The sequence below is a fragment of the Podarcis muralis genome, chromosome 1, assembly GCF_964188315.1.
Source record: "Podarcis muralis chromosome 1, rPodMur119.hap1.1, whole genome shotgun sequence".
Taxonomy (NCBI): Eukaryota; Metazoa; Chordata; class Lepidosauria; order Squamata; family Lacertidae; genus Podarcis; species Podarcis muralis.
Genome location: NC_135655.1, coordinates 74,800,922 through 74,813,123, shown reverse-complemented (window position 1 = coordinate 74,813,123; position 12,202 = coordinate 74,800,922). Strand labels below are relative to the sequence as shown.

Below are 12,202 nucleotides of genomic sequence, written 5' to 3'. Positions count from 1 at the left end.
CATTCTGTTCATAGGTTGTGAGTGATGTCATATCATCAATCCATTGATCAAAGTGGATCATATCTATATTTTTCTAGTTCATCAGTATCAGTCTCTTGGCCCCCATTAGGGCACGCAAAGTCCATTTTCGTTGTCCCGTTGATAATTTCCACACTGCAGGTATATAGTTCAATAGAATATTTTTCCCTGAAAGATTTGACTTTTCCTGCACAGTCATTGTTACACAATCCAGCACCTTCTCACAAAACATAAAAAGTATAGAACACTGTACAAACATTATGTTTCAGGGAGGCATTGTTCTTGCCACATCTCCAACACTGAGCTATCTTAGCTAACCCTTTTTTATATATACAACTGTAAAGGAGTCCCATAAACTCAAAATATTATTTTCTGCTGTATAAGTCTTAATTTAAAATCCAGTGACACCTTGGGTATTGAGGCTAAAACATTTCCCCACTGTCTGGGAAAGCTTGTAACATTGCAAGCTTGTAGCATTAGTTGCAGCTTGTAACATTAGGGTGCCTGGTGCGCTTTCATCTCCAGCTGCTGTGTTCATGTGCAGTTATTTGAACATGGGGGATCCTTAGGGAAATGGCTTGACCAGCAGACTTGAGAGGTCAAATCTGGGGCTAACAGGAATATCCTCTATCTTTGGATCAGCTTGCCAAGAGAGCAATTCGTGGGTTACAAGGGTGAGAGAACTGCCTGCAATTCCCAAGCAAGGCCTCCCTCACTACAGAAAGCACAGCAAATGAGGCCCAAAGTGACTCTACTCCTGTGATTTATTGCCTTGCCACAGGATGGTTGCCCAAGACTTCGAAGCACCCAGAGGTAAAAAAGAGGCACGTCCAGTTTTGCATCGTGCATGTTAACTTGCAAATATATATTAAGATAGTGACAACGTTCCCAGTAAGTGGATAAAAGCTGACAACCCAGTGCTGGTCTGTCATTCAAGCACTGGCCCAAATTACTTTGAAATGAATGCATTTAAAGCAACAATGCACATACATGTCCAACATTGGTTGTTCACCTGGAAAACCATATTCTTCCTGGCACATTGGATCAGCATCTTGTTTTAAAAACACTGCCCAGCCTTGGGAGATAAGCATCCCATTAGGTGAGTCAATGGCGGGGAGAGGCCAGAGCTCTTTTAGTTTCCTTTGCATCAGGTAGCTGAGCTGACAGGGAATGGTATTTTAGAGCCTGAGGGAGCTCTGTGAGGGAGGAGGAGCCCCAATATTAGATTTCCTCTGAAGGCATTCCTTCTTGTGAGCAAAGAAGTAAAAACTCCACACAGCACTAAGAGGAGTCTGCATGGAAGAGCAGGGAGAACAGCTAAAGGAGTCAGGATTGGCTGGCTGTGACATCATCAAGCAGCACAGTGATTGGTCCAGCTTCTGTTTGTGTGAGTGTGTTGGCTTTTCCCTTCTGGTTTTGCAGTGCTGACAAATAAAAGTATGATTACAGGAAAGGCCCCATGGCAAACCTGATTAGGCTTCAGTGGTAATAAATAATGCCAATTATTCCATAGGGGAGGGAAAACATTGAGAGGAATTTCCCTCTGGTAATGAGTTGCAGGATTCTGTTTTCATCTTATTTTTATTTGGGTTATAAGAGGTTATTAGGGGGGAGCACTTGGAGAGGGTGATACAGGATTTTGCATGAATATTGATAAATGACAATTACTTGAGCCTCTTCCCTTTCCATCGCCTGAGGCCATGTCTGCTGATATATACAGGCAGGACTCGTAGTAATCTTTGTGTATGTGTTCATGTGGGGGCAAACGAAAAAGGAATAAGAGCTTTGTTTGCATCCTTCGCACTAAAAGGAGAGGACTGATTTAGAAGCTGTATGTCAGGGTACTACAGTAGCAACACGAAAAGAGCTGCTTTTGATTCTGCAAGCTGTAACTTGTAAAATGCCACTGGATATGCACATACCTTTTATTAAAAGAGAATTCAGACTTTTGAGTCAAAGAGTCTGAGATGTTCACACAATGTTAAGCATCATTTAGAAACAGACTTAAGGCAGTTCCACTACATGGAGCAAAGGCCAGTCTCCATGCAACACAAGGCGCTTGGCTCCACACACCCCTTCCAACATTTTACAGACATTTATCAATTGACTACCACTACAAGGTGGTTTCTCTCATTGAGACTACATCATCTGCTCAGAACATTACAGATCAGTAGGCTATGGAAGCAGGCTATGGAAGCAGAAAACGTCTTTTTTTTGTTATCTTTATTTATTTTTATTGTATTAATGCCCCTGAATGGTTTACAAGAAATCTTAAAATTATCAGAAAACCCCCCAGTTAAAAACAAGTAATTTAAAACATTTAAAAGATAATTAAAGTGAACTGTAAAAGATTAAAGCACATCAACATTTATGTGTCTGGATAGACCTACCTAAACAAAAATGTTTTAAGCAGGTGCTCAAAGGAGTACAGAGAAGGCACTTGCCTGGTATCAACAGACAGGGAGTTCCAACGTGTAGGTGCTGCTGCACTAAAACATCCATCTCAGGGTCATGGGTTCGAGCCCAGCATTAGGCAAGAGGATTCCTTCATTGCAGAGGGTTGGACTAGATGACCCTTGTGGTCCCTTCCAACGCTGTAATTCTAGGATTCTGTGATTCCTATGTTCCTTTTAAGACTTCTGCCTGACTTCTTGGAGAGATAATTAAAGAAGGCTTCTGGTCAAGGTTGACAGGGGTAGGATAGATGGACCATTAGTCTGATTCAAAATAAAATCAAACTTTGTATCATATTGCAGGAGTACTCATAGATCCATTTGTGCAATTTGATTATATACTGTGATGTGTGCAATGCAGGAAAAAGCCTCCAATTTCTGGACTATGCACCTTAAGATTTCATGATCAGGGATTTTTTTTTTTGCTTCCCCCTCCCCACACACTTATATGCACTCCATACATGCATACCCACATACTTACAGAAATATCCTTTTAGGAACCATGCTTCAAGAAGGATCTGCAAATCTACTATCTTCAGAAGGGCTGTAGCCTTTGTTAGCTGCTATTCTAAATGGGTCTGGAACAACATTTCTGATATGCCGTGTACTGCACAGTTCTTCCTCTTTCATCTTCCCTGTTGGCATATGTGGCTCTGTATGAAGCACTTTCCCTCACTCGTTCACCAAAGCCACTGCCTTATTTAATCCTCCTTTCCAGCCAATGTTTAGAAACCCCCAGGGGCATTTCAGTCTCTAGAACAATGAAAGGGTATTGTGTCCTCTTTCACCTACAGACCGAGAAGGTGACACCTATCATGTAAGACATGGAACCAGAGAGATCAGCTGGAAAGGAACCAAATGAAGTTCATTTACCCTGCAATGTTCCATTAAATGCTGAGCTATTAGCACATGTTGTGGGGTTTTGCTTTTGTTTTCTTTCACTTTAGCACAAGGGGGTTCTTTTTCCATATTAATTAGATCATCCAGGCTGTTGGTCTCTTAAAGAAATTGCATCTAACATCCATTGCTCCACTAATCTCTCTGCCTTTTATGTTGGTTTTTAGCAAATGGAGACTGGGGGACAATGCAGATGTTTTATATATAATAGTTATATAATATATAATAGTTCTGCTTTGAGCTGAACTTACCTTAGCACATGTCTGCATTCCTAGTTTGTCATGGGTAAATGATTATCTGAGGCATCAGCAGAACGTATTTGAGCTGTGCCATCTACTGTGACAATATATGAAAATCAGTACTGTGTATTGTTACTTGACTGAAAATTGCTCCAAACATTCCTCACTACAGAAATGTATGTGCACAGAAAAACCATAAATCTGACATCATGCTTGTCACATGATATGCCCTTGTGATCTTCAATATCTGCTCCCCCTTTCCCAAAAGTAAGGCTTTGAAGCCTCTGAATACCAGTTTCTGGGAATCACAGGTGGGCAGAGTACTGTTGCACTCAGGTCCTGCCTGGGTGCTTCCCACAGGCATCTGGTCGGCCACTGTGAAAACAGGATGCTGGACTAGATGGGCCAGTGACATGCTCCAAGAGGCTCTTCTTATGACCCTAGCACAGGTAGGGAAGCCATATGGAACCCCTCCATCATTTTATGCAGCCCTCAGCAAAACAAAAAGGAAGGGGGGGAAGCTGCCCCATTTTTCTGCCCCATCTCTGTTCCTTCCTGTTCATTTCCTCCTTGTTTCCCCCCCCCCCACACACACACACACCCCATTGTCCATGTAGTTTCAGAACAACTGGAGGGGGCAGCCATGTAGCAGACTTTGGGATGGTGTCCCTGCAAGTCCGCGGCAGTTTGTTTGAAATAATTTATCTGATAAAAAGAAATGGATGGCTTTAAAAAAACACCATTTGGTGGGGTTTGGGGGGGGATTTCTGGGAAGGAATTGTTTGGTTTCGTGTGTGAGTGTGTGTGTGTGTGTGTGTGTGTGTGTGTGTGTGTGTGTGTAGTACACAAGTCTGAAAGCAATTACTTTGACTTGCTTTCCAGATCAGCAGCTATGTTGTTCTGGTTTTTCCTTTTTTGTTTTTTTTTAAATGGTGTACTTATGTGAGAATTCCTTTAAACCCAGTGGGACTTACCTCTGAGTAGACTTGCATAGGATCGATGATAATAATAATCTGAGGAAGCCATTACTGACACCTACTTGAATAAAATATGGGGGGGGCACCCACCCGCACTTCTCCCTGCATCCCCCCACTTCTGTGGAGCGCACCTTCCTCTGCCGTGTGCAACTGGACCCAGACCTCCCCTTCCTCCCACCTGCTTGCCTCTCACCCCCTGCCCCCATGCAAGAAGTTTCTGCCCACTGACCCCCATTCCCACCCGCTCACTTCTCCTACTGGCCTGCCTGCCCTTCCTCAGCTGCCCTGCTTGGAAATGACACTGGAAGCTGGGAGACAAGCCAGGAAAAGAGGTGGCACCCGGCTGTGGAGGAGGTGGCTGCTCAAGAGAGGGAGGGAGATGCCAACTTGCAGAAAATATTGGGCAGGCCCATTCCCGTAAATATTTTAGGGGGGCAAGGGGCCAGGGCTCTGATGGTGACTGGCTCTGGCTCTGCCCACCAAAGGATTACCCCTGAGGAAATGTGACTTCTGACAGTTACACACCACTGGCTTTCATTTCTTTTTTTCTTTTTTGTTAATGTTCACAAATTCATTAAATAGTCTTTTTTACCCCAATAATTTCCATAATGCAGAAAAAACAATAAACAAGCTTATTTTTTAGAAGGCAGTGTTTCTATCTAGACAGATATAAATTTCACCCTGAGAGGATGAGTCAAACACTGTGGAACCTTGCAGGGATGTTCTCAAGGGATGACTAGCAACTGCTCATTATTCTGAGCTACGTTTTAGTTAAGCTTCTATTTTCATGTCCACGTGTGCGGCTTCACTGAACTGGGATGGGCTAGCTCAGGCACTGCGAAGCTCCCTGTAGACTTTAAAAAAATCACTAGGACTTTTTCACAGCTCACTCCCAGATGTCCAGGACTTATGTCAAAAAGGGGTGTTGGTACTGAGCCTGCTGTGGAAACCACATTGAAAAGCTGAAGTGTGTTTTGACTATTCCAAACCAAAAGTCAAATAAATAATTTCAAGTCAGTCATACTCTTTATAATAATCCTCCTACCTGGAAAGAGTGGGGTCAGTGTTCTATGACAACCTGTTGGGTCCCAACCTCAAGAATCCTAGTAGTCAAAGTTATCAAAGGCTGCTAGATGTCCTGCCAGGAGCAATGGGATGCAGTTACTATGAGCGAACTCATGACCAGCAAGCTCAGAGCTCGTCCACACTTTGTTTGTCCCCTGCCCAGAAAGCATGGGTCTGAGAGTTTTTCGCTTGACCTGTGCTTTCTAGGCATGTGTCCAAGCAGTTTTCCATTTGCCCTGCCACTTTCCCTGGGTGAACTCTCTCTTTACTGCTGAATTTGAGCAAATGTCAGTCTGCAGAAAACCCAATTGACGTTTGCTCCGATTCAGCAGTAAGGAGTAGGTTTCCTCTGGGGTGCAGCAAGAGAAATGGAAGTGTAGGCAAGCCTTTAAGGTCAAAGTGAGAAAGGCAACATCCAGCTGATCCTGGAGCTGCAGAGCGACCAGCCACTCAACTATCATTCCCTGAAAAGAAAAGCTGGGAATAGTGCTCATAGTGGATAGTCAGCACCAAGGAGCTGAGAAGAGCCCAGGAGTTTGGGTCAGTCTCCTTAAGAAAGGGTAGGTTCTTGGCTACTCAAATTGTCTGTTTGAGATGGGTGGTGTTGGAAGGGGCACTGATAATGGTAGCAATCTTCCTCATTTTCTTTTCATCAGCTAGAGTGGGCATAGATCATGCTGTCATCATCTGGTCGCTGTTATAAACAAGCCAAATCCATCAACATCCTGAAATGCTACTTTTGATTTGATTTGCACTCCCCAGTTTTCACAGCTCACTCACTCTCAAATGGAGAGAACTCTTGGTGTCCAGTGCTGCCCAGGTTTGGTTTCCTTTGGAATGATGTCAAGGGAGACTTACTGGCATTTTGTAATATCTGCACTTACATACACATGTACCAGGTGGAGCATAGGTGGAGGCTCAGAGCAGACATCCCAAAATCTTCTAGAGAGAACCTAAGCCTTTATTCCCAATGGAGGTCTCTCCTTCCAGAAGAGCCCAGGAGTTTGGGTCAGTCTCCTTAAGAAAGGGTAGGTTCTTGGCTACTCTTCCAGGACCATTGAGAAAATCCTCAGCAAACCTACAGGTTCCATTAACCCCTCTCCTTTATACTTTACCCTGTATTTACCCTGTCTTACAATTGTGAATCACAGGATGGGAAAGTACTCCAAGAGGATATCTATCCCAATCCCATAACTCTTTTCAAAAGTATCATCTTCCCACCCCCATTTCTTTTCTTTTTTTTATAAAACAGAGAGAAGTGCGGCAGGAAGTAACCCTTGAGTCTTGTTTTCTCCCGAGCCAATGAGATCAATTGGAAGCAATTACAGAGCAAATGAGCCTCATATTTTGCCAGGTGGCTTTTGCCTGAGGAGTAGGGACTGCTCTCTGTCTTAACCCATGACCTGCTCCTCTCTTCACAGCCACAGGGATTTAAAACCAGAAAACCTATTGCTGGATGAAAAGAATAACATCCGGATAGCAGACTTTGGGATGGCGTCACTGCAAGTCGGCGACAGTTTGCTTGAAACAAGTTGTGGGTAAGTTGCAATGAGGCCATAAAGCAGAGGTGGCTAGCCAGTCAGTGACTACTAGTCCTGATGACCAATTCAGATTTCCAGGTTCAGAGGTGGCATGGAAGGGGGCTATGCCCTCCTGTGCTGTTGGTGGGCTGCCCAGAGGCAAGTGGATTGTTGCTGTGGGAAACAGGACCCTAGTCTATGTGGACCTTTGGTCTTATCCAGCAGGACTTTTCTTGTGCTATATTCATCCCTTCCCATCTTAAGAAGACTCTGCAGTATTGGGGGGGGGGGCAGGATGTAGATGGGCTCCTGGTAGTTCAGCAGTGCCAGGGTACATTTTCTGCACAAAATCAAGTCTCCAGTATGTACTTCCTAAAGGTAAAGGTAAAGGTACCCCTGCCCGTACGGGCCAGTCTTGACAGACTCTAGGGTTGTGCGCCCATCTCACTCTATAGGCCGGGGGCCAGCGCTGTCCGGAGACACTTCCGGGTCACGTGGCCAGCGTGACATCGCTGCTCTGGCGAGCCAGAGCCACACACGGAAACGCCGTTTACCTTCCCGCCAATAAGCGGTACCTATTTATCTACTTGCACCCGGGGGTGCTTTCGAACTGCTAGGTTGGCAGGCGCTGGGACCGAGCAACGGGAGCGCACCCTGCTGCGGGGATTCGAACCGCCGACCTTTCGATCAGCAAGCCCTAGGCTCTGAGGCTTTTACCCACAGCGCCACCCGCGTCCCATGTACTTCCTAGTGCAACACAAAGGTTAATTTTCCTAACAGAAATGAAAACCACATCTCATCTTGACAAGAAACAGCTTGGACTGTTAAGAGGTGGGATACTGATAACCTCAATCACCTGTAACAAAACATCCCTTCCCCGCACTGCTTTTTGTTAACTTAAAACTATAAGCATCAAGCTTCCTGGCTTGGAATCTGAGGTTTTTTAATGCAAAAGTCCTGGAGAAATTTCTTTGGAATTTTTGTGAGATGGCTTCCACATGCTGTTCCACTCACAGTGGGAGAGAGTGGCATGCATTGCAGTAAATAAATGAAACTTCCTACACACGCTTACATAAGAGACCTTTTTTTTTAAAGCACCCAACACACCACCACCACAACAAGCAAAGATTTGTTTTCCTTTGCAGTAAAGCCTCTGGTTTCATACTGTATATATACAACGAATTGCAGTTCAAATGTAACCATTAAAAGCCTACAGGCATATGCATTTATGAGTTTCTACAGCAGAGGAGAAATCCCCACCCAAAACACCTAAAAATAGAAAGCAGAGCTGTTTAAATATGCTTTTAAAATCCCCAAAGACTATAATAGCCAGATTTTCCCTTGTGTTTAGACTACTATGGAGACTCAATTGCAGGTTTCCCCGAGGAATTTAGACTTGCTATTTATGGAACCTCTGTACGCTGCCACCACCTACTGGTAGTAATGAAGAACTCGACTGACCCCACTGCTGTTGTCCAGTAAGCTGCACTTTCCAAGATTTTTTCTTTCTTTCTCATGGTTGCAAAGAGATCTGGAAAGTAAGCAGTCTGGTAGGCATCAGTGCACACATCAGCAAATGCAGAGACTTGTAATTTGTACTACTGGTATTTAACTTGCTTCTTGTAACAGCAAGCCCATAGGATGGTACAGAACCCAGGTGAGAACAGAGGCAAGAGGGTTTCCATATTTTTCTAGGGAATGTTCCTCAAATATTTACCTGGAACCAGTGCTTTTCTTCTAGAAAAAAAGGTGCTGGAACTGTGTACCCTTGAGTACCCCCCCCCCAAAAAAAAAGCACTGCCTGGAACACTCATTCAGCAGAAATGGATTCTGTTAACATACTCTTCTTATGCAGAACATTTAATGCCCCACCAACTGACCTTGTGGGTTCTCACATCAGCTTACAAAATAACAATAAAAATAAAGGCAATCTACATGTCACACCTGAAGCAACTTTCATATAAACACCGAAAGGCCAAAACAACAACAACAACAACAACAACAACCAAGCAGCTGCACAGGTCAAGCAGCAGGACCCCATATATAAAACCAATTCCAACACAGCAGCTAAAAGACCTCCTGAATAAAAAAGTCACAATGCATTTCCTGAAAAGATGGATGGGACCTGTCCAGCAGCTCAACAGCGAGGGTACCATCACTGAGAAGGTGCTGGTTGTAATAGCTTCTGATCACACACAATCTTAAGGCACGAAAGAGGTCGTGTGGGAGAACCTGACCATTAGAGTATCCAGGGACGTAGAAATGGGGAAGGTGACTTAGGAAGGGTCTATGAGTAAAGCAAGGCGTTCCTTGGCTTCAAAATATCCCTCAACGAGCACATGAATTGGAACGGCAGCTATGCTAACCAACTCACTTCATCTTAAATGTAGAGGGCTATGTAGAATGCACACACATCACTCAATGGAAATAACTATTATGTCACTGTCTTAAACTTCAACATGGCTCCTTTGAGCCAGTGAGCCCATTCAGTTTATGAGCATGTTGGTGAGCAGAGGGTGGGAACAAGCTCATTAATTATAATCTTTGCTTGGGATTTACCTGTCAGTCTCTTTAGTCTGTCTGTTATGCTGCTTCGGTCTCTTGTTAGTAACTGTTAGTGTCTTGGCAATTTGGGCATCATTTGGTAATCCCTACTTAGGACACATATCTTGCAGCAGAACGATAGATGGTATGATGATGATGATGATTCTACCCCACCCATCTGGCTGCGTTTCCCCAGCCACTCTGGGCGGCTTACAGCATATATAAAACATAGTAAAATATCAAAAATAAAAAACTTTCCGATACAGGGCTGCCTTCAGATGTCTTCTAAAAGTTATGTAGTTCTTTATCTCCTTGACATCTGAAAGGAGGGCATTCCACAGGGAGGGAGCCACTACCGAGAAGGCCTTCTCCCATTTATCTCCTGAACCACATTTTAAGTCAGATTCACCATAGCAGGGATGTTGACCTTGTGGCCTCCCTATGCTGTTGGAGCGCAACTGCGGCAACTCCAAGCAGCATGTCATATGGTCAGGGGTGATGGAAGATGTAGTCCAGCAATGTTTGAAGGGCCAAAAGGTCAGCCACCCTCCATTTCATTGTTTTTCATTGCCTCTGCTCTATTCACACCTTCTTCTTCAAATGAAAGAATCTATGTAGTTCTATCGGAGCATTCTCCCTCCCCCGTTTTTTTAAAAATCACTTCCCAATTTTAGATTGCCCTGTAGGTTCATACAAGTTAGGAGCTAACCGGCAGGTAATGTAGCAGATGGCACTGTCAGCCCAGCCTAGAATCTCAGAGGGCAAACGTGCTAATCTGTGGGTAGTGCTGGAATTCAAACCTCAGAGCCTGGAGCAGAACAAAGCCCCGTGTTGCTGCCTTAAAATGCACTAATAAAGAAATCAATGGAAAGGAAGAGACGTGAATGTAATAAACACAACACAGCAGCTCTGCGATCCCCTGCTTTGCTGATACTGTACATTTTAAGCACCATCACTAGGCCTCCATGTGAGCTATTACACCACTTCATTAATTCTCCTGGCATGTAGCCCAGCGTGGCTGGTACTGGTGCCTTGCGTTGTTGTATCTGGTAAGGGAGGAGTGAGGGATGCACAGTGTCATGCCACACAATTTCAAACGTGGGGGGGGGGGGGGTGAAGGACGGAGGGGAAGTCAGAATTCTGACCAGTCTTCTCCTAGGGCCCTTAGTTAAACCTGCATCAGAGCTTTTCACAGGAAGAGTTTCGCCTATGCTTTGTCCTCAGTGTGAAGCCAGTGCTTGCAGACATCTTTTTTTTCTTCAAGTGAATCCTGAAAGAGCCATTAAATCTTAACAGCTACATACTCCTGTGTGCTCAGAAGTTGATTTTCTAGCAGAGAGAGAGAGAGAGAGAGAGAGAGGGAGGGAGGGAGGGAGGGGGGGGAGAGAGAGAGAGAGAGAGAGAGAGAGAGAGAGAGAGGAAATATGTGTTGGATAACAGTATGCGCTATTGATGGCCGCAAAAGGAATCTCCAGTTAACTTTTATTTGGTGAACTGTAGGGATCAAATTGTGTTTGATGCTGCAGCGAAGCAGATATTCTGTATTGCTGGAGTGTAAAAGTTCAAGTGCTCTGTTAAAGACTTTTCTATACAGATCAAGCCTGTCCACCCCAGTGTCCTCTTAGGGAAGGATCCATTAGGTCATCCACCTCTGGCTGGTTTTAGAAAGGCTGCAGTATGTAGCCTTGAACATTACCTTTAGGCAGCTGCTGCTTTGTTGTGTTTTTTGTGGGTTTTATTTATTTATTTATTTACCTTTTTACATTCCATCATTCAGTTATAGCTTTTTCTGGGTTTTATTCATTAGATCAGCACAGATTGTTTGCTTCTAATGCTGATGTCTATAGATAAAAACATCCCTGGAGGAAACGATAAAAAGTGCGGTCTTGATTGTTTTTTATATATCTTAGGGAACATTGAATAGGGAAGGTGGGGAGGAGAAGCAGGCTAGCTTTTTCGTTGACATCATTTGCCACTGCCTGATTTGACTGCACATCAAGCCTTGATGGTAATAAATCCCTCATTTCTGGAACCCTCCGCTGCTCACATCTTCATAGGGAGGGCAGAACAGTTTTAAACATGTGCACACACATACATGCAACTGAGGGGAATAATGTGCCACATTTGAGGTTTGTTGGGAGAATGGCAACCCCTGAAGCTCTGCTTACTGTAGAAATCACACACCTGGGCAAGTTTCCTGCTGATGAGCTAGTCCCTGAAGCACAGGGGTAATTCAGCAAGACTTTGCATTTCTCCAAGAGCCAGGGAGGCCCATGAGCAAACAGCAGAGAGTGGCTGGAGCTGGGGAGTTGGCACGATGCAGCTTTTATTAGTTCAGATTTCTTCATTCTCTCGCTTGCCTTTACCTTCCAGGCAAAGAAAATTCAAGGCAATTAAATGCTGGGAAGGCTCTCCCATCTGTCCCAGAGCCACTTCTCCACCGCATGATGCTTTTATGATATTGCAGATTGCTAGTTATAGCCCCCTGG

General features: G+C 44.3%; 1 protein-coding gene across 15 annotated transcripts in view; it reads left to right on the top strand.

Moving 5' to 3' along the window:
• BRSK2 (BR serine/threonine kinase 2) overlaps positions 1–12,202 on the top strand; it is a 378,849-nt gene that overhangs the window by 280,489 nt on the left and 86,158 nt on the right. For all 15 annotated transcript variants that reach the window (XR_003707305.2, XM_077931510.1, XM_028734495.2 and 12 more), the window contains exon 5: positions 7,071–7,187. Coding sequence is in view for 14 of the 15 variants with exons in the window: in XM_077931510.1 (XP_077787636.1) it covers positions 7,071–7,187 (117 nt within the window). In the remaining variant the exon portion in view is untranslated. The remainder of the gene's footprint in view (positions 1–7,070; positions 7,188–12,202) is intronic.